The sequence below is a fragment of the Bufo bufo genome, chromosome 3 (genome assembly GCF_905171765.1).
Source record: "Bufo bufo chromosome 3, aBufBuf1.1, whole genome shotgun sequence".
Lineage (NCBI taxonomy): Eukaryota > Metazoa > Chordata > Amphibia > Anura > Bufonidae > Bufo > Bufo bufo.
In genome coordinates, this window is record NC_053391.1 from 445,885,053 (window position 1) to 445,907,904 (window position 22,852).

At 43.3% G+C, this 22,852-nt stretch overlaps 1 protein-coding gene across 2 annotated transcripts in view; it reads left to right on the plus strand.

Annotated features, from left to right (window-relative positions):
- Positions 1 to 22,852, plus strand: part of SH3RF3 (SH3 domain containing ring finger 3) — a 448,315-nt gene that overhangs the window by 363,229 nt on the left and 62,234 nt on the right. For both annotated transcript variants that reach the window (XM_040425074.1, XM_040425075.1), the window contains one exon: positions 2,414 to 2,523. In XM_040425074.1, coding sequence (XP_040281008.1) covers positions 2,414 to 2,523 — 110 coding nt within the window. The remainder of the gene's footprint in view (positions 1 to 2,413; positions 2,524 to 22,852) is intronic.

The window sequence follows — 22,852 nt, forward strand, 5'->3', positions numbered from 1 at the left end:
TTCTGACCCGAACTACGGTCGTGTGCATGAGGCCTTAGTGAATATGCATCAGTATCCTAAACCATTCTGGTCAAAGTCAATTTTAAAAATGCTGATATATGATACTTTACAGATACAAATAGGATTAAAGGGGTTTTCCAACACTTTTTAACTGTTGACCTATCCTGGAGAGGTCATCAGAATCTGATAGGTGAGGGTCCGCCATCTGGGACCCTCTCAAATCAGCTGTTTGAGAAGGCACTAGTGCTCCTCTGAGCACCATGGCCTTCTTGCAGCCTACCCTAGGCCAGTGATGTTATGTTCCATAGGATAGGTCATCAGTTAAAAAGTGTCAGAAAACCGCTTTAAATTAACTTCATAGCACAGAAATGCCTAGCATTACTGATTTAATGCTAGGTTGCCAGATCATTGGTTGTGCACCATACTATTAGATTAGATGCCTACTACCTCTGTAGGCACACCCGGCAAATTAACGATACCATATTTTCCAAGATCATAAAGCCAGACTGCATCCCGGAAAAACCTGCCTCATGCAACATCTTCAGAACATTGAGCATTCCTAGTCTTGTCCGTGTCCATAGCCGTGAGCCTTCTGACTAATATCGTAGCGGCATTTCTCTGTGAGATATCTGTCTGACCAAACAGCTTGTTAGGGTGTATTCAGCAGATCACCTTCGATAATCTCCACTCCTACCTACCTCCAAAATATACTGTACTGTACACCTACCTACCTAAACATACCGTAGCTTCAGTATGGTCAGAGCTGACATGCCACAGTAGATGGTAACCCTTCAGTACCTAACTATGCCTCTAGAGAGAAATCAAGTATGGTGTAGATGTTTACTATGCAGTCAAGAAATGATTGTACTATATATATATAGTTTCTGCAAGTGCTAGTGGATATAAGAACACTCCAGACACTCTGTGACAAGGTTATTGAAAATAGAGATGGCACAATAAAATGTCCAAGGCATTGAATATCCCTTGGAGAGCAGTTAAGTCAATCACTAAAAAGGGGAAAGAATATGCCATGGCTGTAAGTCTGCCTGGAGCCGACCGTCCTCAAAACGTTGACAATGCAAATAAATATAAATCATAGCAGTCATTGTTTCTTAAGAGATCTCAGTGACTATTGCACAAGTATATATTTGCTACTTACAGTATAATACAGTGCATTTGCAGTGAGACCCTGAGGAGTTGGTGCAGATGATGGGAGTGGTAGTGGCCTAGTAAAGAACCATATTCTTTACTGGAGGATACGGTCAAATACCATGCAATTACAATACAATACATAACTATCCTATATAATAAAATCCCTGTCTCGATCAGGACACAGCGCTCCACATGGACACAGCGCTACATACCTGCAGCCTGACTGCGCAGCACCTCCCCCCCTTCCCCCTTTCAGGATGGCAGAGCGGCAGCAGGCAGAGTGTTAGCTGTACTGCTGACATCTGTACTGGCACTGATGTCGGCCGTTTAACCCCTTCCATGACCGCTCTCTGGAAGGGGCTAACCATCGGGCTGCTGCTCTGCCTTGGCAGCGGCCCAATGCTTGAAGGGTTAATGCCCCCTGCACACAACACCCCCGCCTCCCCTTTCAAGATGCAGAGCCCGCAGCACCCCCCGCCCCACCTTTCAAGATGGCAGATCGCGCAGCACCCCCCCTTCCCCCTTTCAGCATGGCAGAGTGATGGCTGTAATATCCAGCTAACACTCTGCTTGAAATGGCCGACATTGGTGCTGGCACCGATGTCGGCCGTTTAACCCCTTCCATGCCGTGGTCCTTAGGGACCGCTGTATGGAGGGGATAAGCATCGGGCCGCTGCTCTGCTCTGCGAAATGTAAAAAGTTCCCTAAAACTGAAATGCCCCTTTAAGAGCAGGAATGTGACAGACTCTCATTTAATGTAGTAAGAAGGAGAATATTTGTCAGGTGATCAGAATTCGGCCTCATGCTCACAGCCATATTACAGCTCCATCAACTATACCACCGTATGCCTCCAAATTTAAACAGGGGCATACAGAGGATTTTTTTCTGTTCAATTACATATGAATCTGTCAGTAAGCAATATGGCGTCATCTGATTCTGATCTGCAGATTTAGGCATTGAGCCACTTTAGTGTCCCAATGCACTCTTCTGTGCCGTTTGTAGTTCAAAATGTGTCACCAAATTGTTTTGGCTCCCAATGCACAATACGTTTCTGGAGAGGAGGGCTATTCTGCATGTCATGTCTAGCTTTATGGCCCATCACAAGGAAGGGTTGCATATGTTATGCAATTGACAGAATGTTACGTATTCTACTGTGTGTTGTATGGGAAATAAATGAAAATGCAAATATCGTGACAGGTCCTCTGATTACTTGCTGTAATAGCACTCTGCTAAAGCCATCCCTTCTGTTCTTTTTCTGCAGGATTCTTCTACATTCGGCACTGCGGCTGCTGCTGGTGCTGCTAGCCCCAAAACAGGCACACTCAATGGAGAACAAGCACATTCCCCAAAAGTTCAATTACCTCTTAATGTGTAAGTTAAAATAATATAGTCATGGTCACTAGACATCTTTCATTTCATTGTGTATCCACTTTCTGTAGGATGACTGAACACAAATGTGTATGCGGGTTTACAAATGTCAATGTCTATTTTAAAAGAGTTGTCGAGCTATGTCATTTTTAATAAGCGCTTATAATGTTAATAAATAATAAAAGAAGTAATCTTCAAATAACTGATCCCCCATCCTTCCCTGACCCATACCCTTTATACTACTTGCAGCCTTGTGTATTTTTAAAGGTCCATGTGGAGATATTTATCATGATTATCTTTCCCCCATGTCACTCAGCCCCCCCTACCTGACCTGTCCATTACAACACTTCCTCCAGGCTCGCAGGCCCGCTACCTGGGGGTAACATTGGATTCTGACCTGTCCTTTAAGCCACACATCCAAACCCTTACCTCCACCTGCCACTTTGAACTTAAAGGGGTTGTCTACTTTTTCCATCACATTATACACTACTCGTTTCCAGCGCTTACGACCACCCTGCAATCCAGCAGCAGTGGCCGTGCATTCACACTATAGGAAAACACCCTGGCCTCTCTGATAGCTGGGACCATGGAATAGGGTTGCCATCTTTCCCAACAAAAAAATACTGGCCAAGTTAAGCCACACCCCAAAGGGGGTGTGGTTGTGGGGGGCGTGGCTTCACACAGGGTGTGAAGTCACTGTCATACTGTGGCTCCCCAGGAATATAAAAGCCCCCATTAGCGCCCCCAGTAATAATAATGCACTCAGTAATAGTAATGCCCCATTAGTGCTCCCTCAGTAATAGTAATGCCCCCACTAGTGTGCCCCAGTAAGAGTAATGGCCCTATTAGTGCACCCCAGAATGAATAATGCCCCCTTTTAGTGCCCCCCAGTAAGAATAATGTCCCCAGTAAAAGTAATGCCCCCATTAGTGCCACCCATTAAGAATAATGCCCCCATTAGTGACCCCCAGTTAGAGCAATGTAGCCCTCATCCCCTGGTAACTGTCACTCGGGGCCAGCACACTGACTGTAGAGTGTTGTGTGAGAGTCCAGCAGCTTTCCTGGGCCTGGTAACGGAGACTGGGGGAGAGGGGAGGTGATAGGAAAGGAGTGCAGCAGAAGAACCGAGGACGGGAGGAGCGCAGGCCCGTGGCTCGTCTTATTGTTATCAGTTCAGTTCCAGCGCGGCCCCCATGCTGTGGGGCGAGGGTTTGCTGCTCTCCTTCAGCAGTGTCTTCGTGCTCCTGCTCCTGACCACCAGCAGCCCCCAGCTCTCTGGCTTCCAATCCATCCTGACCGGTGGCCTCGTCCTCTTCAGGTTTGAGACGTTCCTGGAGTGCCGGACGCTCACAGCTCGCCGACGCTCACTCACCGCCAGCTGTCAGGACCATTAGCGAGCAAGTCAGACAGTCTGCACTGCAGTTTGAAATGAATCCTGTGCCCGGGTCTGAGAAAGGCTTGTACCCAGGCACAGGATTACAAACCCGGACTGTCCGGGTCAATCCCGTACATGGAAGCGTGCTTAGGTTGGTGCTTTTTCCTATAGCGTTCACGCACGTCCACCTTTGCTGGATTACAGGGTGGTCGTAACCATGGAAATGAGCAGTGTATAATGTGATGGAAAAATTAATCCAGCCAGCAAAGGAGGCAATATGGATAATCACAATACATTAGTAAATGCCTTGTATTAACTTTCTCTGCATGATAAATAGTGTTCATCGCGAATATTCTAATCGCAAATTTTTATCGCGAATATCGGCACTTCGAGAATTCGCGAAGATGTAAAATATAGTGCTATATATTCGTAATCGCGAATATTCTAGATTTTTTTTTTCCATTAACCTCCCTTCTTTCTCTTGGGCCAATGAGAAGACTGCAATGTGTTTGTCAGAGCTTAGCAACATCACTAGCAACCAATAGGAAAGTTGCCTACCCCTTTACTATATTAGAAACTCCCCAGTTGCCATTTTCTGCTGGTTTTTTTGCAGTTCTGAGAGAAAGAGCAGTGACATTGCTGTGCTCTGTGCTTTTTATCTGGATCCTACTCCTTATCCAATGATATTAGATAGTTAGTTAGCTCATATATATAATACAGTCATGGCCAAAAGTTTTGAGAATGACACAAATACTCGTTTTCACAAAGTTTGCTGCTAAACTGCTTTTAGATCTTTGTTTCCGTTGTTTCTGTGATGTAGTGAAATATAATTACACGCACTTCATACGTTTCAAAGGCTTTTATCGACAATTACATGATATTTATGCAAAGAGTCAGTATTTGCAGTGTTGGCCCTTCTTTTTCAGGACCTCTGCAATTCGACTGGGCATGCTCTCAATCAACTTCTGGGCCAATTCCTGACCGATAGCAACCCATTCTTTCATAATCACTTCTTGGAGTTTGTCAGAATTAGTGGGTTTTTGTTTGTCCACCCGCCTCTTGAGGATTGACCACAAGTTCTCAATGGGATTAAGATCTGGGAAGTTTCCAGGCCATGGACCCAAAATGTCAACGTTTTGGTCCCCGAGCCACTTAGTTATCACTTTTGCCTTATGGCACGGTGCTCCATCGTGCTGGAAAATGCATTGTTCTTCACCAAACTGTTGTTGGATTGTTGGAAGAAGTTGCTGTTGGAGGGTGTTTTGGTACCATTCTTTATTCATGGCTGTGTTTTGGGGCAAAATTGTGAGTGAGCCCACTCCCTTGGATGAGAAGCAACCCCACACATGAATTGTCTCAGGATGCTTTACTGTTGGCATGACACAGGACTGATGGTAGCGCTCACCTTTTCTTCTCCGGACAAGCCTTTTTCCAGATGCCCCAAACAATCGGAAAAAGGCTTCATCGGAGAATATGACTTTGCCCCAGTCCTCAGCAGTCCATTCACCAAACTTTCTGCAGAATATCAATCTGTCCCTGATGGGTTTTTTTGGAGAGAAGTGGCTTCTCTGCTGGCCTTCTTGACACCAGGCCATCTTCCAAAAGTCTTTGTCTCACTGTGCGTGCAGATGCGCTCACACCTGCCTGCTGCCATTCCTGAGCAAGCTCTGCACTGGTGGCACTCCGATCCCGCAGCTGAATCCTCTTTAGGAGACGATCCTGGCGCTTGCTGGACTTTCTTGGATGCCCTGAAGCCTTCTTAACAAGAATTGAACCTCTTTCCTTGAAAGTCTTGATGATCCTATAAATTGTTGATTGAGGTGCAATCTTAGTAGCCACAATATCCTTGCCTGTGAAGCCATTTTTATGCAACGCAATGATGGCTGCACGCGTTTCTTTGCAGGTCACCATGGTTAACAATGGAAGAACATTGATTTCAAGCATTACCCTCCTTTTAACATGTCAAGTCTGCCATTTTAACCCAATCAGCCTGACATAATGATCTCCAGCCTTGTGCTCGTCAACATTCTCACCTGAGTTAACAAGATGATTACTGAAATGATCTCAGCAGGTCCTTTAATGACAGCAATGAAATGCAGTGGAAAGGTTTTTTTGGGATTAAGTTAATTTTAATGGCAAAGAAGGACTATGCAATTCATCTGATCACTCTTCATAACATTCTGGAGTATATGCAAATTACTATTATAATAACTTAAGCAGCAACTTTTCCAATTTCCAATATTTATGTAATTCTCAAAACTTTTGGCCACGACTGTACACATAGTTAGTGGGAGATAGTCAGTGTAGGTTAGATAGTGATACAGTATAGCTGATAGGTTCCAGTGCAGGGTTTTAGGTAGTGTGATAGGAATTACTGTTTCTCTGCTGTCCATACATACATGCTACAGACATAGTGCTGTGATGTCACAACAATACTTAGTGCACCAATCAGTAAGTAATATTTACTCAGACCTGATAAAATGTGAAGTTGCTTGTATTGAGCAAAAAATATGTGCATCATTAGTGCCGATTTGCTCAATCGCGAAAATAATGACAGGAGATCACGAATTCTAGAATTTGCAAATATTATGTGAAGAATTTGTTAAATTTAGCCTATGCCGCTCATCAGTAATGATAAATGCCACTTGCTGAAGTAAGAGAACCCCTTTAAGAACATATCTTGTATTTGTTCTTTTCTCACCCCTGAGTGAACTAAAATGATAGTGCATGCCCTCATCTCCCAGCTGGACTAACGCAACAACATCCTATTGTGTTGCCTTCCATCCGGCAATCTCATTCCCCTCCAATCTATTCTCAACTCCGCTGCCAGGTTAATCCACCTCTCACCCCGTTTCTCCTCTGCCTCCCCCCTTTGTCAATCTCTTCAGTGGCTCCCCATTGCCCAGCAAATTCATTTTAAAATACTTACAACTACATATAAGACCGTCCACAACCTGTACCTAATCACGATCAGTGTGTGGGGGGGGGACTCCACACTGAACACATGAGGGAAGGGGAACAGTAACTGGGCCTGGAAACTAGGGAAGAAACTGGTCACCTCCTAGATAACCCTAATCCGGGCCCTGACTACCTATCAATATGAATAGACCTTGAAGGTTGGAATATTCATAAGCAGGATACCTAGGCCCTGATTTCCCTATAAGGCCCTGGAATAAGTATAGGACCAGAGACAACCCATTCCTCCCCAGATAGATGAATGGAAGTCTCTGTCTCAGGCCCAGATACAACAACAGGGAATATAACAAATACAAGCAAACGCGACACTTAACTTCTGTAGAGATGGAAGAACAGGAACACCAGGGAGGATCTCACACCAGCTCAGCCAGATCCAAATGAAGCTATCAACCGCATAGTCAGAAGGGTGGGGTGAGACTATAAGGGGTAGAAGTGATGACCACTAAGCAACAGCTGAAAAAGGGAAGTGGTCATTAACCCTATTAACACTGAATCAAACGAAATCAAGGAGGCTGTTAGATTCCTCCATGCTCAGCCAATCTCCTTGATTTTCTGACATCAGTCACCTGAGGGACTGTGAAAGTACCATCCTTGCATCTCTGAGCAACATCTCCACACGTAATTTCAGATGACCTCCTCCTCAGGTCTCCTCTCATCTGTTCTTCACACAATCGACTACAAGATTTCTGATGTGCATCCCCCATACTCTGGAATTCACTACCCCAACACATCAGACGCTCCCCCAACATCCAAATATTCAAAAGTAACCTGAAAACCCACCTCTTCAGGAAAGCCTACCATCTGCAATGAGCATGCTGCCACCACACAGCCACATAGTAACATAGTAACATAGTACATAAGGCCAAAAAAAGACATATGTCCATCCAGTTCGGCCTGTCATCCTGCAAGTTGATCCAGAGGAAGGCAAAAAAAAAACTGCGAGGTAGAAGCCAATTTTCCCCACTTCCTTCCTTCTCGACTCCAATCAGGCAATCAGAATAACTCTCCGGATCAACGACCCCTCTCTAGTAGCTATAGCCTGTAATATTATTACACTCCAGAAATACATCCAGGCCCCTCTTGAATTCCTTTATTGTACTCACCATCACCACCTCCTCAGGCAAAGAGTTCCATAGTCTCACTGCTCTTACCGTAAAGAATCCTCTTCTATGTTTGTTTACAAACCTTCTTTCCTCCAGATGCAGAGGATGTCCCCTCGTCACAGTCACAGTCCTGGGGATAAATAGATGATGGGATAGATCTCTGTACTGACCCCTGATATATTTATACATAGTAATTAGATCTCCCCTCAGTCATCTTTTTTCTAAAGTGAATAATCCTAATTTTGATAATCTTTCAGGGTACTGTAGTTGCCCCATTCCAGTTATTACTTTAGTTGCCCTCCTCTGGACCTTCTCCAGCTCTGTTATGTCTGCCTTGTTCACAGGAGCCCAGAACTGTACACAGTACTCCATGTGTGGTCTGACTAATGATTTGTAAAGTAGTAGGAATATGTTCTCATCACGGGCATCTATGCCCCTTTTGATGCAACCCATTATCTTATTGGCCTTGGCAGCAGATGCCTGACACTGGTTTTTGCAGCTTAGTTTGCTGTTTATTAAAATTCCTAGATCCTTTTCCATGTCAGTGTTACCATTTAGTATATACGGGTGACTTGCATTATTCATTCCCATGTGCATAACTTTACATTTGTCAGTGTTAAACCTCACCTGCCACTTATCTGCCCAAGCCTCCAATCTATCCAGATCCCTCTGTAGTAGTATACTGTCCTCTTCAGTGTTAATTACTTTACACAGTTTAGTGTCATCTGCGAAAATTTATATTTTACTATGCAAGCCTTCTACAAGATCATTAATAAATATATTGAAGAGAATAGGGCCCAATACTGACCCCTGAGGTACCCCACTAGTGACAGTGACCCAATCTGAGTGCGTACCGTTAATAACCACCCTCTGTTTTCTATCCCTCAGCCAGTTACTTACCCACATACAGACATTTTCTCCCAGTCCGAGCATTCTCATTTTATACACTAACCTTTTATGTGGTACAGTGTCAAATGCTTTGGAGAAGTCCAGATATACGACATCCATTGATCTGCCGCTGTCAAGTCTAGAACTTACCTCCTCATAGAAACTGATTAAATTAGTTTGGCATGACCTTCATGAAGCCATGCTGATATGGCGTTATTTGCTTATTTCCGTTGAGATGCTCTAAGATAGCATCTCTTAGAAAACCTTCAAACAGTTTCCCCAAAACAGATGTTAAACTTTCTGGCCTATAGTTTCCAGGCTCTGTTTTTGGACACTTTTTGAATATTGGCACCACATTTGCTATGCGCCAATCCTGTGGGACATCACCTGTCAGTATAGAGTCCGCAAATATCAGAAATAAGGGTCTGGCTATGACATTACTTAATTCCCTTAGGATTCGGGGGTGTATGCCATCCGGTCTTGGCGATTTGTCTATTTTAATCTTTTTAAGTCGCTGTTGTACTTCTTCCTGGGTCAGACAGGACACTTTTAATGGGGAATTTATTTTTACATTCAGCATTTCATCTGACAGTTTATTTTCCTCAGTGAATACATTGGAGAAAAAAATATTTAACAGCTTTGCTTTCTCCTCGTCGCTCTCTGCGACTCCCCCCTCATTACTCTTTAAAGGGCCGACACCTTCAGATTTATACTTTTTAACATTTATATAATTTAAGAACATTTTAGGGTTAGTGTAACGGACCGTTTCAGCAGACAAGGGGTTAAAATCCGTTTAGGCGATAAGCCCCTTTCTGAGAGACAGGCACAGCTACTGCAGGATACACCAAACTCGAACTGGATTCAAAGTAGCACTCCAAACTGGAACCTCACGAATAGCTGCTAGCAGACGAACAGGAATCAGCTTACACTTCTGGCAATCGGTCTTCTAACAGCATACAGTGAATCCCCCCAATAACGAGACAAGGCTCCGTGTTGAGGGTCAAGCAGTGGTCTGAGGTGCTGGCACACCCAGCCTGGTTTTTATTACAGTCTTTTCAAATACAGGACCGCCCACAGGGGTTTGAAATACAGCCAATCAATATGTTACAACACATACAATGTAAGTACACGCCCCTAGGGGACCAGAAGGAAGACTTGTGACATGGGACAGATATGCAGCACTGTAGGATACACAGAGACAATACATCCCCACAATGCATCATGGTTTCCTCCTCTCTGTCCCGGAGACAACCGAGGCGTAATCCAATTATCTCTCAAGACAAAGAGAAGTCACCAATACACATGCGCAGACAACAGGACAGACATCACCCTTTAAACACACAATGGGACAATGGCACAATAGAAACACACCCAGCATTTTCCTCCCAAGCTGACAAGTTACACTTATTATAAATTGTTACAACTTTGTGAGTTTACATTGGCCATACATATAACTTACATTAATTTAAACAGTATAACTTGGGGACAAACCTATCCAAAATTCACTTGAATCGGTTCAGGGGTTTAAAAGTTAGTATATGGCCCATAATCCTGGGGCAAGAGGCCAGCGGCCAGTCCTCTCCAAAACCCAGTGGCGAGGTTGGTTTCTCCACAGTTAGTTTTACTCTCTTTGACAATTAATCTCTCGGTCTCTAGGTTGGCCACTTTTATTTGTTTTTTACATGTTCTATTTTTTTCCTTATAGTTTTTCAGTGCTTCCGTGCTACCCTCCTGTTTTAGTGATTTATATGCTTTCTTTTTGTCATTTATTGCTTTCTTTACAGTTCTATTTATCCACATTGGTTTCTTTTTGTTCCTCAACCTTTTATTCCCATACGGTATATACCTCTCACAATGAGATTTTAGGATGCTTTTAAAGATATCCCAATTTGTGGCGGTATTTTTATTTTTGATGACTTTGTCCCAGTTAGTTAGGCCTATGACCTCTCTTAGTTGGCTAAATTTTGCTTTTTTGAAGCAACATGAGCAACATTTCCCCCCACATTCTGTGTTCTTTCCCCTTCCCTTGTAGATGGTAAGTTCTTGCGGGCAGGGTCCTCTCCGCCTCTGTACCAGTCTGCTAATAGTTCTTTGTTTATTGTATTTTATGGTATGTGTTTGTTACCCCCTCTTGATGTACAGCATCATGGAATTAATGGTACTTTCAAATAAATACTAATAATAGTTTGAATGGTTTTATACACACGGGGGATTAATCAAGCCTTACACTGCAGAATTGTGGTTTAAAAAATTTGCAAAGTAGGGCTTTTTGCGCCTTTGGGCTTATTTGTGCAAAAAAATTTAATTATACATTTTACACTATTTACTCCAGTATTGAAAAGTGGGTATAGTTAGCTATGTTAATTCCTTTTACTCCAGATTTATCACTCTGACAGAGAAAACAGAATTTAGTATGTGTGTATACATAGATAGCTGTCAGTGACTGATAGTTGTACACAGGGAAGGTGTTATCAGTGATTGATAGTATTCTCTGTGTAAGCGTGTATATAGAGATAACTGTCAGTCACTAATAGTTAAACACAGGGGAGGTGTTATCAGTGATTGATAGCTATCTCTGTGTAAGTGTGTATGCATAGATAGCTGGACACAGGGGAGGTGTTATCAGTGATTGGTAGGATTTCCTTTGTAAATGTGTATACATATAGCTGTCAGTCACTAATAGTTGTATATGGGGGAGGTGTTATCAGTCATTGATAGCATTCTCTGTGTAAGGGTATATACATAAATAGCTGTCAGTCACTGATAACTGTACACATAGGAGGTGTTATCTGTGATTGATAGCATTCTCTATGTAAGGGTGTACACTGCGTGCAGAATTATTAGGCAAATGAGTATTTTGACCACATCATCCTCTTTATGCATGTTGTCTTACTCCAAGCTGTATAGGCTCGAAAGCCTACTACCAATTAAGCATATTAGGTGATGTGCATCTCTGTAATGAGAAGGGGTGTGGTCTAATGACATCAACACCCTATATCAGGTGTGCATAATTATTAGGTAACTTCCTTTCCTTTGGCAAAATGGGTCAAAAGAAGGACTTGACAGGCTCAGAAAAGTCAAAAATAGTGAGATATCTTGCAGAGGGATGCAGCACTCTTAAAATTGCAAAGCTTCTGAAGCGTGATCATCGAACAATCAAGCGTTTCATTCAAAATAGTCAACAGGGTCGCAAGAAGCGTGTGGAAAAACCAAGGCGCAAAATAACTGCCCATGAACTGAGAAAAGTCAAGCGTGCAGCTGCCAAGATGCCACTTGCCACCAGTTTGGCCATATTTCAGAGCTGCAACATCACTGGAGTGCCCAAAAGCACAAGGTGTGCAATACTCAGAGACATGGCCAAGGTAAGAAAGGCTGAAAGACGACCACCACTGAACAAGACACACAAGCTGAAACGTCAAGACTGGGCCAAGAAATATCTCAAGACTGATTTTTCTAAGGTTTTATGGACTGATGAAATGAGAGTGAGTCTTGATGGGCCAGATGGATGGGCCCGTGGCTGGATTGGTAAAGGGCAGAGAGCTCCAGTCCGACTCAGACGCCAGCAAGGTGGAGGTGGAGTACTGGTTTGGGCTGGTATCATCAAAGATGAGCTTGTGGGGCCTTTTCGGGTTGAGGATGGAGTCAAGCTCAACTCCCAGTCCTACTGCCAGTTTCTGGAAGACACCTTCTTCAAGCAGTGGTACAGGAAGAAGTCTGCATCCTTCAAGAAAAACATGATTTTCATGCAGGACAATGCTCCATCACACGCGTCCAAGTACTCCACAGCGTGGCTGGCAAGAAAGGGTATAAAAGAAGAAAATCTAATGACATGGCCTCCTTGTTCACCTGATCTGAACCCCATTGAGAACCTGTGGTCCATCATCAAATGTGAGATTTACAAGGAGGGAAAACAGTACACCGCTCTGAACAGTGTCTGGGAGGCTGTGGTTGCTGCTGCACGCAATGTTGATGGCGAACAGATCAAAACACTGACAGAATCCATGGATGGCAGGCTTTTGAGTGTCCTTGCAAAGAAAGGTGGCTATATTGGTCACTGATTTGTTTTTGTTTTGTTTTTGAATGTCAGAAATGTATATTTGTGAATGTTGAGATGTTATATTGGTTTCACTGGTAAAAATAAATAATTGAAATGGGTATATATTTGTTTTTTGTTAAGTTGCCTAATAATTATGCACAGTAATAGTCACCTGCACACACAGATATCCCCCTAAAATAGCTAAAACTAAAAACAAACTAAAAACTACTTCCAAAAATATTCAGCTTTGATATTAATGAGTTTTTTGGGTTCATTGAGAACATGGTTGTTGTTCAATAATAAAATTAATCCTCAAAAATACAACTTGCCTAATAATTCTGCACTCCCTGTATACATATATATCTGTCAGTCATTTATAGCTTTACACAGGGGGTGTGTTATTAGTGATTGATAGCTTTCTCTGTGTAAGTGTGTATACATAGATAGTTGTCAGTCACTGATAGTTGTACACAGGGAGGTGTAATCAGTCATTAATAGCTTTCTCTATGTAAGTGTGTATACATAGACAGCTGTCAGTCACTGATAGTTGTACATGGGGAGGTGTTATCATTGATTGATAGCATGCCCTGTGTAAGTGTGTATACAGAGATAGCTGTCAGTCACTGATAGTTGTACATAGGCAGGGGTGGGATTCAAATTTTTAACAACAGGTTCCCTACTCAGCGGCAGACACGCAGCGTCACGACACATGTTTACATATCCATACACCATATATATGCAACACGCATAAATACACCATATACATTTTGCCCCCCCCCCCGCAGCTCACCTGGCCCTGGTCCCGTCTGCAGCAGCTGGCTTCTCCTCTGTGTGGTCCTGGTATCTTCACTCTGCCTCAGACAATCGCTGGCTTGAGGACCGTATTTTTCGCCCTATAAGACGCACCTAGGTTTTAGAGGAGAGCAATAAGAAAAAAATATTTTCCATTACACCTCAGGTCAGACCAGCAATCAGACCCCTAATGTTAATAAGACCTCAGATCAGACCCCCAATGCCTCAGATCAGCCCCCATGTCAGCCACCAGCCCCCCATGTCAGCCATCAGCCCCCCATGTCAGCCATTATGCCCCCATGTCAGCTATCAGCCCCCCTTGTCAGCCATCAGCCCCCCATGTCAGCCATCAAGCCCCCATGTCAGCCATCAGCCCCCCATGTCACTTTTCACTCCCTCAATGTCACATTTTTCACCCCTCCCTGTCAAATCACCTGTGTCACATCAGCCCTCACATTTCTCCCCCTCCATCCATGTTGTCACATCTCTCCCCCCCTGGCCCCCTCCATCCATGTTGATGTCACATTTCTCCCCCCCATCCATGTTGTCACATTTCTCCCCCCCTGGCCCTCTCTATCCATGTTGTCACTACCCTAACACGACCTAACCTGTCCTGACTCCTGCTGGCTGCGACTCTTCAATCTTGCTGACGGCTGTGTCTGGACTGTGTGAGTCAGACACAACACAGTCAGTCAGCTCGCCTCTAGACAGTCCCTGGCTGCCTCCCGCCGCCGCGGCGCCGCTCACTTAACAGTCACGACCCCGTGGCCTGAGCCATGTGACCGTGTTGACATGACTCGGAGCGGCCGGCACACGCAGGCTGGGGGCGGGTGGCGCGCTGCGGCAGTAGTAAGTGATTTAAAAAAAAAAAAAGGTCATTCATCGCGCGTTGCTGCGTGCGGGGGATCGACTGCTGTAGCCGGGTTTTGAAACTGATTTATGTTATGCTGCAGGTCAGGACCGGGTCGGGATTCCTGCTTCTCACCGGTCCTGCGAACCTGCTGTAATTTTAACAAATGGTTCGGCAGAACCGGAGAGAACCGGCTGGATCCCATGCCTGTACATAGAGGAGGTGTTATCAGTGATTGATAGCATTCCCTGTGTAAGTGTGTATACAGAGATAGCTGTCAGTCACTGATAGTTGTACATAGGGGAGGTGTTATAACTGATTGATAGCATTCTCTGTGTAAGTGTGTATACATAGATAGCTGTCAATCACTGATAGTTGTGCACGGGGGAGGTGTTATCAGTGATTGATAGCATTCTCTGTGTAAGTATGTATAGAGAGATAGCTGTCTGTCACTGATAGTTGTTCACAGGAGAGGTGTTGTCCGTGATTGATAGCATTCTCTGTGTAAGTGTGTATACAGAGATAGCTGTCAGTCAATGATAGATGTACATAGGGGAGGTGTTATAACTGATTGATAGCATTCTCTGTGTAAGTGTATATACAGAGATAGCTGTCAGTCTCTGATAGCTGTACGGGGGGCGTTCTTATCAGTGATTGATAGCATTCTCTGTATACATGCTTAAAATGGGTCTGTCACTAAATTATCAACCATTAAACTATCCGCAATGGTCAGCAGAACATTGCCCAAGCATGTTAGACATACCTTTATGTTGTTTAAGTCTGTAGTGAATGTCCTGGAAAAGACATTTTATCATATAGAAAACAGCTCTGAATTGCCCTGGGGGACGGGATTCCATTTTCGAAGTGCTCAAGTCCACAGCCCGTCCTCGCACTGTGTACCTCCTGTAAGCTGTAAAGGTTTCCTCCCCTCTTTTCCAATGTCACACTGATGCAGCGCTTGCCCACTGCTTGCTCCTCCAGTAAGCTGTGCCTGGCATCCTCCCCCTCTCCCCGATGTCAGGGGGATGCCTCGGCAAATCTCATGTGTTCTGCGCTCCTGGTGCATGTGTAGATCCTTCTAGTGGACAATTGTTCTGTGCATGTGCCAGAAGTGCAGCACACAGGGCTTGTGCAAGATTTGCCGAGGCATCTCCCTGATGTCAGGGCAGAGGGGGAGGATGCAAGGAACAGCTTACGGGAGGAGCAAGTATCGGGGAAGCACTGCATCAACATGACGTTGAGGGAGAGGGGCGGAAACTGTTGCAGCTTAGGGGCACTTTAAAAACAATCACTGTCTCCCAAGGCCATTTTCCATAAGATTAAAACTGCTTTTGCAGGACATTCACTAGAGACAGAAACATCATAAAGGTATGTCCAGCATGCTTGGGCAATGTTCTGCTGGCCACTGCAGATAGTTTAAAAGGTGAACATTTGGTGACAGACTCCCTTTAAGGCGCAATCACTGTATGGACACGAGTGATTGGTACTGCGATCCCTCATGCTCATACAGATTCATTGTTTCTGGGCCACAGATGGCTTTTTACACAGCACAATCTGCTGCCCGGAAACAATTTATGTGTTAGCATAAATGATGAACTCATCCAGTGAATGAGCATTTGCTCGTTCATCAGGTGATTGGCGGCACCTTTATATGACCCGATTATCGGCAATAAAAGTGCATATAATATCTCATTCCCAAAATTATCAGCCTGATTATATTCCAGTGTAAATGTACCATTACACAGGGAATGCTATCAATCATTGGTAATGGCCCACCTTGAGCTCTGAAAGAGCAGAGATTTAAATGCATAAAATTAAACGTTTAATGACATTTTTTTTCAACTAAATTAATATATGAATCTGCTCAGCTCCCCCTGCTCTGCAACATGCTGCTTGCGGACTGCATTGCATTTCATGGTGGCAGGTTACCTTAAAAGACTACTAACTGACTTTTGGGACCTCTATCATTTCCAGAAACAAGGGTGGTGAATCTCCCCCAGCAAAGAGGCGATGTCACATATTATATCAGTTTCCACTAACCCTTCAATGTTAATAAGGATACAATGTTCTGAAGCACTAAATTAAAGTATAAAGTAGATACCCAGTTGTGACCTGAATTCCTGACCAAATACTTTTTACTAATATTACCTGGTATTTTTTTTTTTATCGTTAGCTGATTTTTACCTCTATCTGATACTGTAGCTCGGCCTCCTAAGGTTGGCTGCTGTGTATAAGCACAAGCCCAACACTGGCTCACTAAGAGTGCACAGAGAGCTGATTTCTATTATAGCAAAGATATCAGGATTATAAACTGCTAGAACTAATCCAGACTCAACATGCAAATGCAAACACATTTTTGTTTCACTTCCTAGGGGTAGGAAAGTTGAGAATCCAATAATATATTCATTTTCAAGATTTTACTTTAAGATGTGGGTTTTCTTACACTTTCTTGGACATCATTTCTACCTGCTTTAATGCCAACTGGCAGCCCTATTCGTCTAGTGTGTCTCTTCTAAAGAGTACAATGTGAAGTCAACCATAAACCACTAAATATAGCTTTATAAGTCTGGTGTAATGCAGATGTACCACTGATCTCTTTTCCAGATTCAGCATTTTTTATGGGAAAAAATTTACATTTATATTTTACAAATATTACTATATATATGGTATGTATGGTATGTATGAAATCATGGAAGAAAACTGTAGTATCTTGTAACTGTATCTTTTCTTAGCTATGCCAATAAGTGCAGTGGCTGACTTTGCCACCATGTAGACCAAGAAATGATTTTTCCCCAAGGATCAGGGGGGCGCCTGCTGGCCCGAAGCATTTGAATAAAAAAATAAATAAAAAAAAAAGACTAAGGTCTCATCATTTACTGTCAGTGATTTGGCTTCAGTGGTCCGTGTCCGATTTTGCTTCAGTTGTGTTTCCTTGTGTCTTCCTTTTTTTTTGTCTGACAGGGGGGAAAAAAGGAAGATTAATGAAAAGTTAAATTTTATTGCACCAAGGTCTTGTAGAAAAAAACGGACACGGACGCGGACACGGATGACATACCAGTTGTGCATCAGTTTTTTTTGACGGACCCATTGACTTGAATGGGTCCGTCCTCCGTTTTCCACTGATAAGAATAGGACAGGTTATATTTTTTTGACGGACTGGAATCACGGATCACGGACGCGGAGAAAAAACGGAGGACTATCAGTTTTTTTTCACAGCTCCATAGAAATGAATGGGACCTCCGCTAAACTGTGAAAAATGACGGAACGGACGCGGATGCACACAACGGTTGTGTGCATGAGGCCTAAGGCCTCATGCACACTGCCGTTGCCCGGCCGTGGCCGTATTGCGGCCCGCAAACAGCGGGTCTGCAATATGCGGGCACCGGCTGTGTGCACCCCGCATCACGGATACGGACCCATTCACTTGAATGGGTCCACAATCCGGAGCTGCGGTGCGGAATGGAGGAACAGAACCCCATGGAAGCACTACGAAATGCTTCCGTGGTGTTTCTGTCCGTGCCTCCACACCACAAAAAAATTGAACATGTTCTATATTTTTGCTGTGCGGACGGATCACGGATCCATTTAAGTTGCGGTCCCCAATGCATGGAACGGCCACACAATGGCTGTATGCATAAAGGAGGTTCAGATGCACAGAGGCCAATGAGGGACCCTTACGCTGAGAGTGAGGTTTATTGGGCTGATGGGGGTGGAGCTTAGCAGCTGATATTCGCAAAGCTTAGCGATACAACAGGAGTCTCCAGACCCAGAAATGCCAAAACTGTCGCTGAATATGTGTGAGCCTTGCCACTTTTGTATAAAAATATCTAATGGTGTATTATAAGAACAACAACAGAACTATGGAAAAGATTTGGCCATATTTCTCGTTATAAGCCACTTTTGCACAAAATAGTCCATGACCACTTGGAATATTTTGGGTGATAGAGGCTCGCAGATGGTAGAGCCCTCGGGATTATCCTTTGCCCCCTATAATTTGACTCTGCTGGCACACATTTTAAAAAATAACTCGCCCCAAGGCCTCATGCATACGACCGTTGTTTTTTCTCGGCCTCCGTTCCGTTTTTTTTGCGGATAAGATGGGGACCCATTCAGTTCATCCGTTTGTGTTCCGTGTCCGTTGTCCGTGTTTCCCTTCAGCAAAAAAAAATTGTGCATGTCCTACCTTTTTCACATTTGCGGACAAGGATAGGCATTTACTACAAGGGATCTGTGGAAAAAAACGGATCCTCCGGAAAAAAAAACGGATGCCGCATTTGTGGGCAGACGCACAATTTGTGGATGCAAAAAACAACTGTCGTGTACATGAGGCCCAAGGAGAACAGTGCCTTTAATTTGACCAGCATTATAATGCTCTATCACATTTTCACAGTTTCACTGCTATTACTATACTTATAGTATTTATGGTTGTTTTTGGGGTTCTTCAGTTAGGCACCAGTGACAATGGATGACATCAGAGAGGTATAATATATAATTTTTATATATTTTTTTTTTATATTTTGGTATTTTAAAGTCCTACCTTTGTGTAGCCTTTGGTAAATGAAACAATGTAACATTTGTCATCCAGCAGTACATTGAGAAGTGATGCAGCTTTCTTCTTTTATGTACTGGAACACGTGTGACTTGTTATCTGCCTCCACTCACATAGGAGAGAACAAACGTGAAGGATTTCATTATACTGTAGTCTAGGATAGTAACATAATTAAGATGGCAGTATGAGATAGTAAAGAAAATGAATAGTCTCTAATAAGACTGCTCATGTGTGAAAAATGCATGCGGGTATTTAAGTTGGAATAAGCAACAGCAAAAAGGACACGGGGAACGTGATATTTAATCAACTCCATTTTCTGCTTTAATTCCTTTAACTCCTCTGCAGCAATGCATGCATGGCACCGTAATGGCGTAAAGAAACATACATTGCACATAAAGGATGTTCCCTTTCTGGACTATCGTATTTTACAGTGTAACATTGGATATGTAGTCACATCTGGCTAACCACTTATTTCCACCCTGCTTCTGTACTTGCCATGGTTTAAATTGCTAATACAGGTGTACCGTCTGTGGCTAACATGGCTGGCTGCATGGTGTACAGGCACCTCAAGGCTCTCTACACACACATTTGCACTGGTGTTTTTTGGGAGGTTGAGGAGGGTGTAAAAACACCAGAATAACCTCATGTATTCTTTTTTTTTTTTTTTGGGGGGGGGGGGGGTCATTGGGTCTGTTTTTTTTTTTTTTTTGCTGTTTTTGTGGGTGATTTTTGCAAGCTGTGTGTTTGACTACTAGCATTTTAATAACGTTTTTACCCTATAGAGAAAAAGCGCCAAAGCTTCATCATGCTGTATTTTTGAAAGGAAGCCAAAAAAGGCCACCTAATTAAAGTGATTATATGCACATGTGTTTTTGGTGTGGTTTTTGCTGGAAAAAATTATAACGCTAGATACGCTAAATATGAAACGCAGGACACACATGTTTTACTTTGAAAAAGCGTCTCTAAAAAAGTCACAAAAATGCATACATTATGGAAAAAAAGCAAGTGTTTGTTTGCTGTGTCTTAGGGCTCGTTCACACGAACATTTTTTGCGTTCTGTATACGGGCCGTTTTTTGCGTTCCATATACGGTCCGTATTTGGAACCATTCATTTCAAAGGTTCCGCAAGAAAAACTGAATGTACTCCGTATGCATTCCGTTTCCATAATTCCGTTCCGTGCCCGCAAATCACGTTCCATCGCTCCATTCAAGTCAATGGATCCGCCCAAAAAAATGGAACACATACGGAATGTACTCCGTATGTCTTCCGTATCCATTCTGTTTTTGCGGAACCATCTATTGAAAATGTTATGCCCAGCCCAATTTTTTTTATGTAATTACTGTATACTGTATATGCCATACGGAAAAACGAAACAGAAAAACGGAACGGAACCAGAAACACAACGGAAACAAAAAACGTAAAAACTGATCCGTTAAAAATGGCCCGCAAAACACTGAAAAAGCCATATGGTCGTGTGAACGAGCCCTTAGTGTTAACAAAATGCCAGAGAAAACATGTGTGGTTTTTTTCTGAGCAGATTCCCGTGCAGAAAAAACGCAGCATAGTACCTTACCAGCAAAGTGTATGAGATTACACAAATTTTTGCATTTTTTCTGTGCAGAAATTGACCTGGCATGCGGATTTCTGAATCTGCAGCATGTCAATTATGTTTGCGGTTTTACTGTAGCTGCAGATTTCACCACTTTCCAATGAAATGTGAGATCTGCGGCAAAAGCGTATCAAATTCACACCAAAAACACGCTGAAATTGCAGATTTTGGTGCGGATATGCTGCAGAAACACACATGAATTTGTGCATATCGTCTGTGCGTTCACCCACACTTATGTGCAGACGACTGTAGGCCTCTTTCAAACATCAGTGTTTGGTCAGTGATTTCCATCAGTTGTTGTGAGCCAAAACCAGGAATGGAGTCTCTAAAGGTATAAGGCTTCATACACACAACCATAATTTTGGTCCGCATCCGATCTGCATTTTTTGCCTTTCAGATGCAGACCCATTCATTTCTGTGGTGCCACAAAAAATGCAGACAGCACAGATGTCATCCATATGCTGTCTGCATCTGTGTGTCCTTCCCTCAAATCATAGAACATGTCCTATTCTTGTCCGTTTGGGAGCATGCACTTGGCCGGTACTTGTATTTTGTAGATCTGTGGTTTGCCGACCACAAAATACATATGGGAGTGTGCATGAGGCCTAATGGAAAAATGTTTTTGACCCACACCTGGTTTTGACTCACAATCACTGACTGTGTGAAAGAGGCCAAATTGCCAAAAAAGGACCTCTCAATTCAAAGTGAAGATGAATCTGTACAATGATCTATTACATTGTGTACATTACATGAGAGGCCCATAGCTGCAGTGCTCCAAAGCTACACGTAAATACCATGACCATGGAAATGTGGCTGAATTACAGTACATGCAAAATTTGGGCTGAAAAATCACACCCACATTAGCTGGGCACAGTTTTTCAAATTGATATTTATAGGATGTGCAATTTTGATGGTAATATGACAATTTTACAGCTGCTAGAACTCCACGGACTGTATGCTTTGAAAGGATTGGTGTTAGTCCACTCAGAAGTCTATGACAACTGTGAAGTTGCAAAGAGAAAGCCTTTTATACAATGTCTCATGTACAGTTTGCTGTAAAGCATATGGGAGGGTCAAGTCAAGTGGACAGGTTTATATAATCTGATAACAATGGAAAAAAACAATGGTTTATTTAATGCACGTTAGGATACGGCCTCACGGTCAGGCTTCCTGATTTGCTTTTGGAATCCAAAACCAGGAGGAAATTCATAAAAGATGAGAAGTCATATCTGTCCTTAATGCTTTCTCTCCTTTTATGATCTACTCCTGATTTTGGCTTCCAAAACAGTATTAGGAAACCTGATTGCATGGCCATACCCTTAGGCCCCTTTCGAACGGGCGATTATTCCGCGCGGATGCGATGCGTGAGTTGAACGCATTGCACCCGCACTGAATCCTGACCCATTCATTTCTATGGGGCTGTGCACACGAGCGGTGATTTTCACGCATCACTTGTGCGTTGCGTGAAAATCGCAGCATGCTCCTCTTTGTGCGTTTTTGAAGTAACGCAGGCCCCATAGAAATTAATGGGGTTGCGTGAAAGTCGCAAGCATCCGCAAGCAAGTGCGGATGCGGTGCAATTTTCACGCACGGTTGCTAGGAGACGATCGGGATGGGGACCCGATCATTATTATTTTCCCTTATAACATGGTTATAAAGGGAAAATAATAGCATTCTGAATGCAGAATGCTTAGTAAAATAGGGCTGGAGGGGTTAAAAAAATAAAAATAAATAATTAAACTCACCTTAATCCACTTGCTTCTCTTCTGTCTTCTTTTTTGCTGTGTGGAGGAACAGGACCTGTGGTGACGTCACTCCAGTCATCACATGGTCCGTCACATGATCTTTTACCATGGTGATGGATCATGTGATGGACCATGTGATGGCCGGAATGACGTCACCACAGGTCCTTTTCCTGCACACAGCAAAAAAGAAGACAGAAGAGATGCCGGGCTGCACGAGCAAGTGGATTAAGGTGAGTTTAATTATTTATTTATTTTTTTAACCCCTCCAGCGCTGTTTTACTATGCATTCTGTATTCAGAATGCTATTATTTTCCCCTATAACCATGTTATAAGGGAAAATAATACAATCTACAGAACACCGATCCCAAGCCCAAACTTCTGTGAAGAAGTTCGGGTTTGGGTACCAAA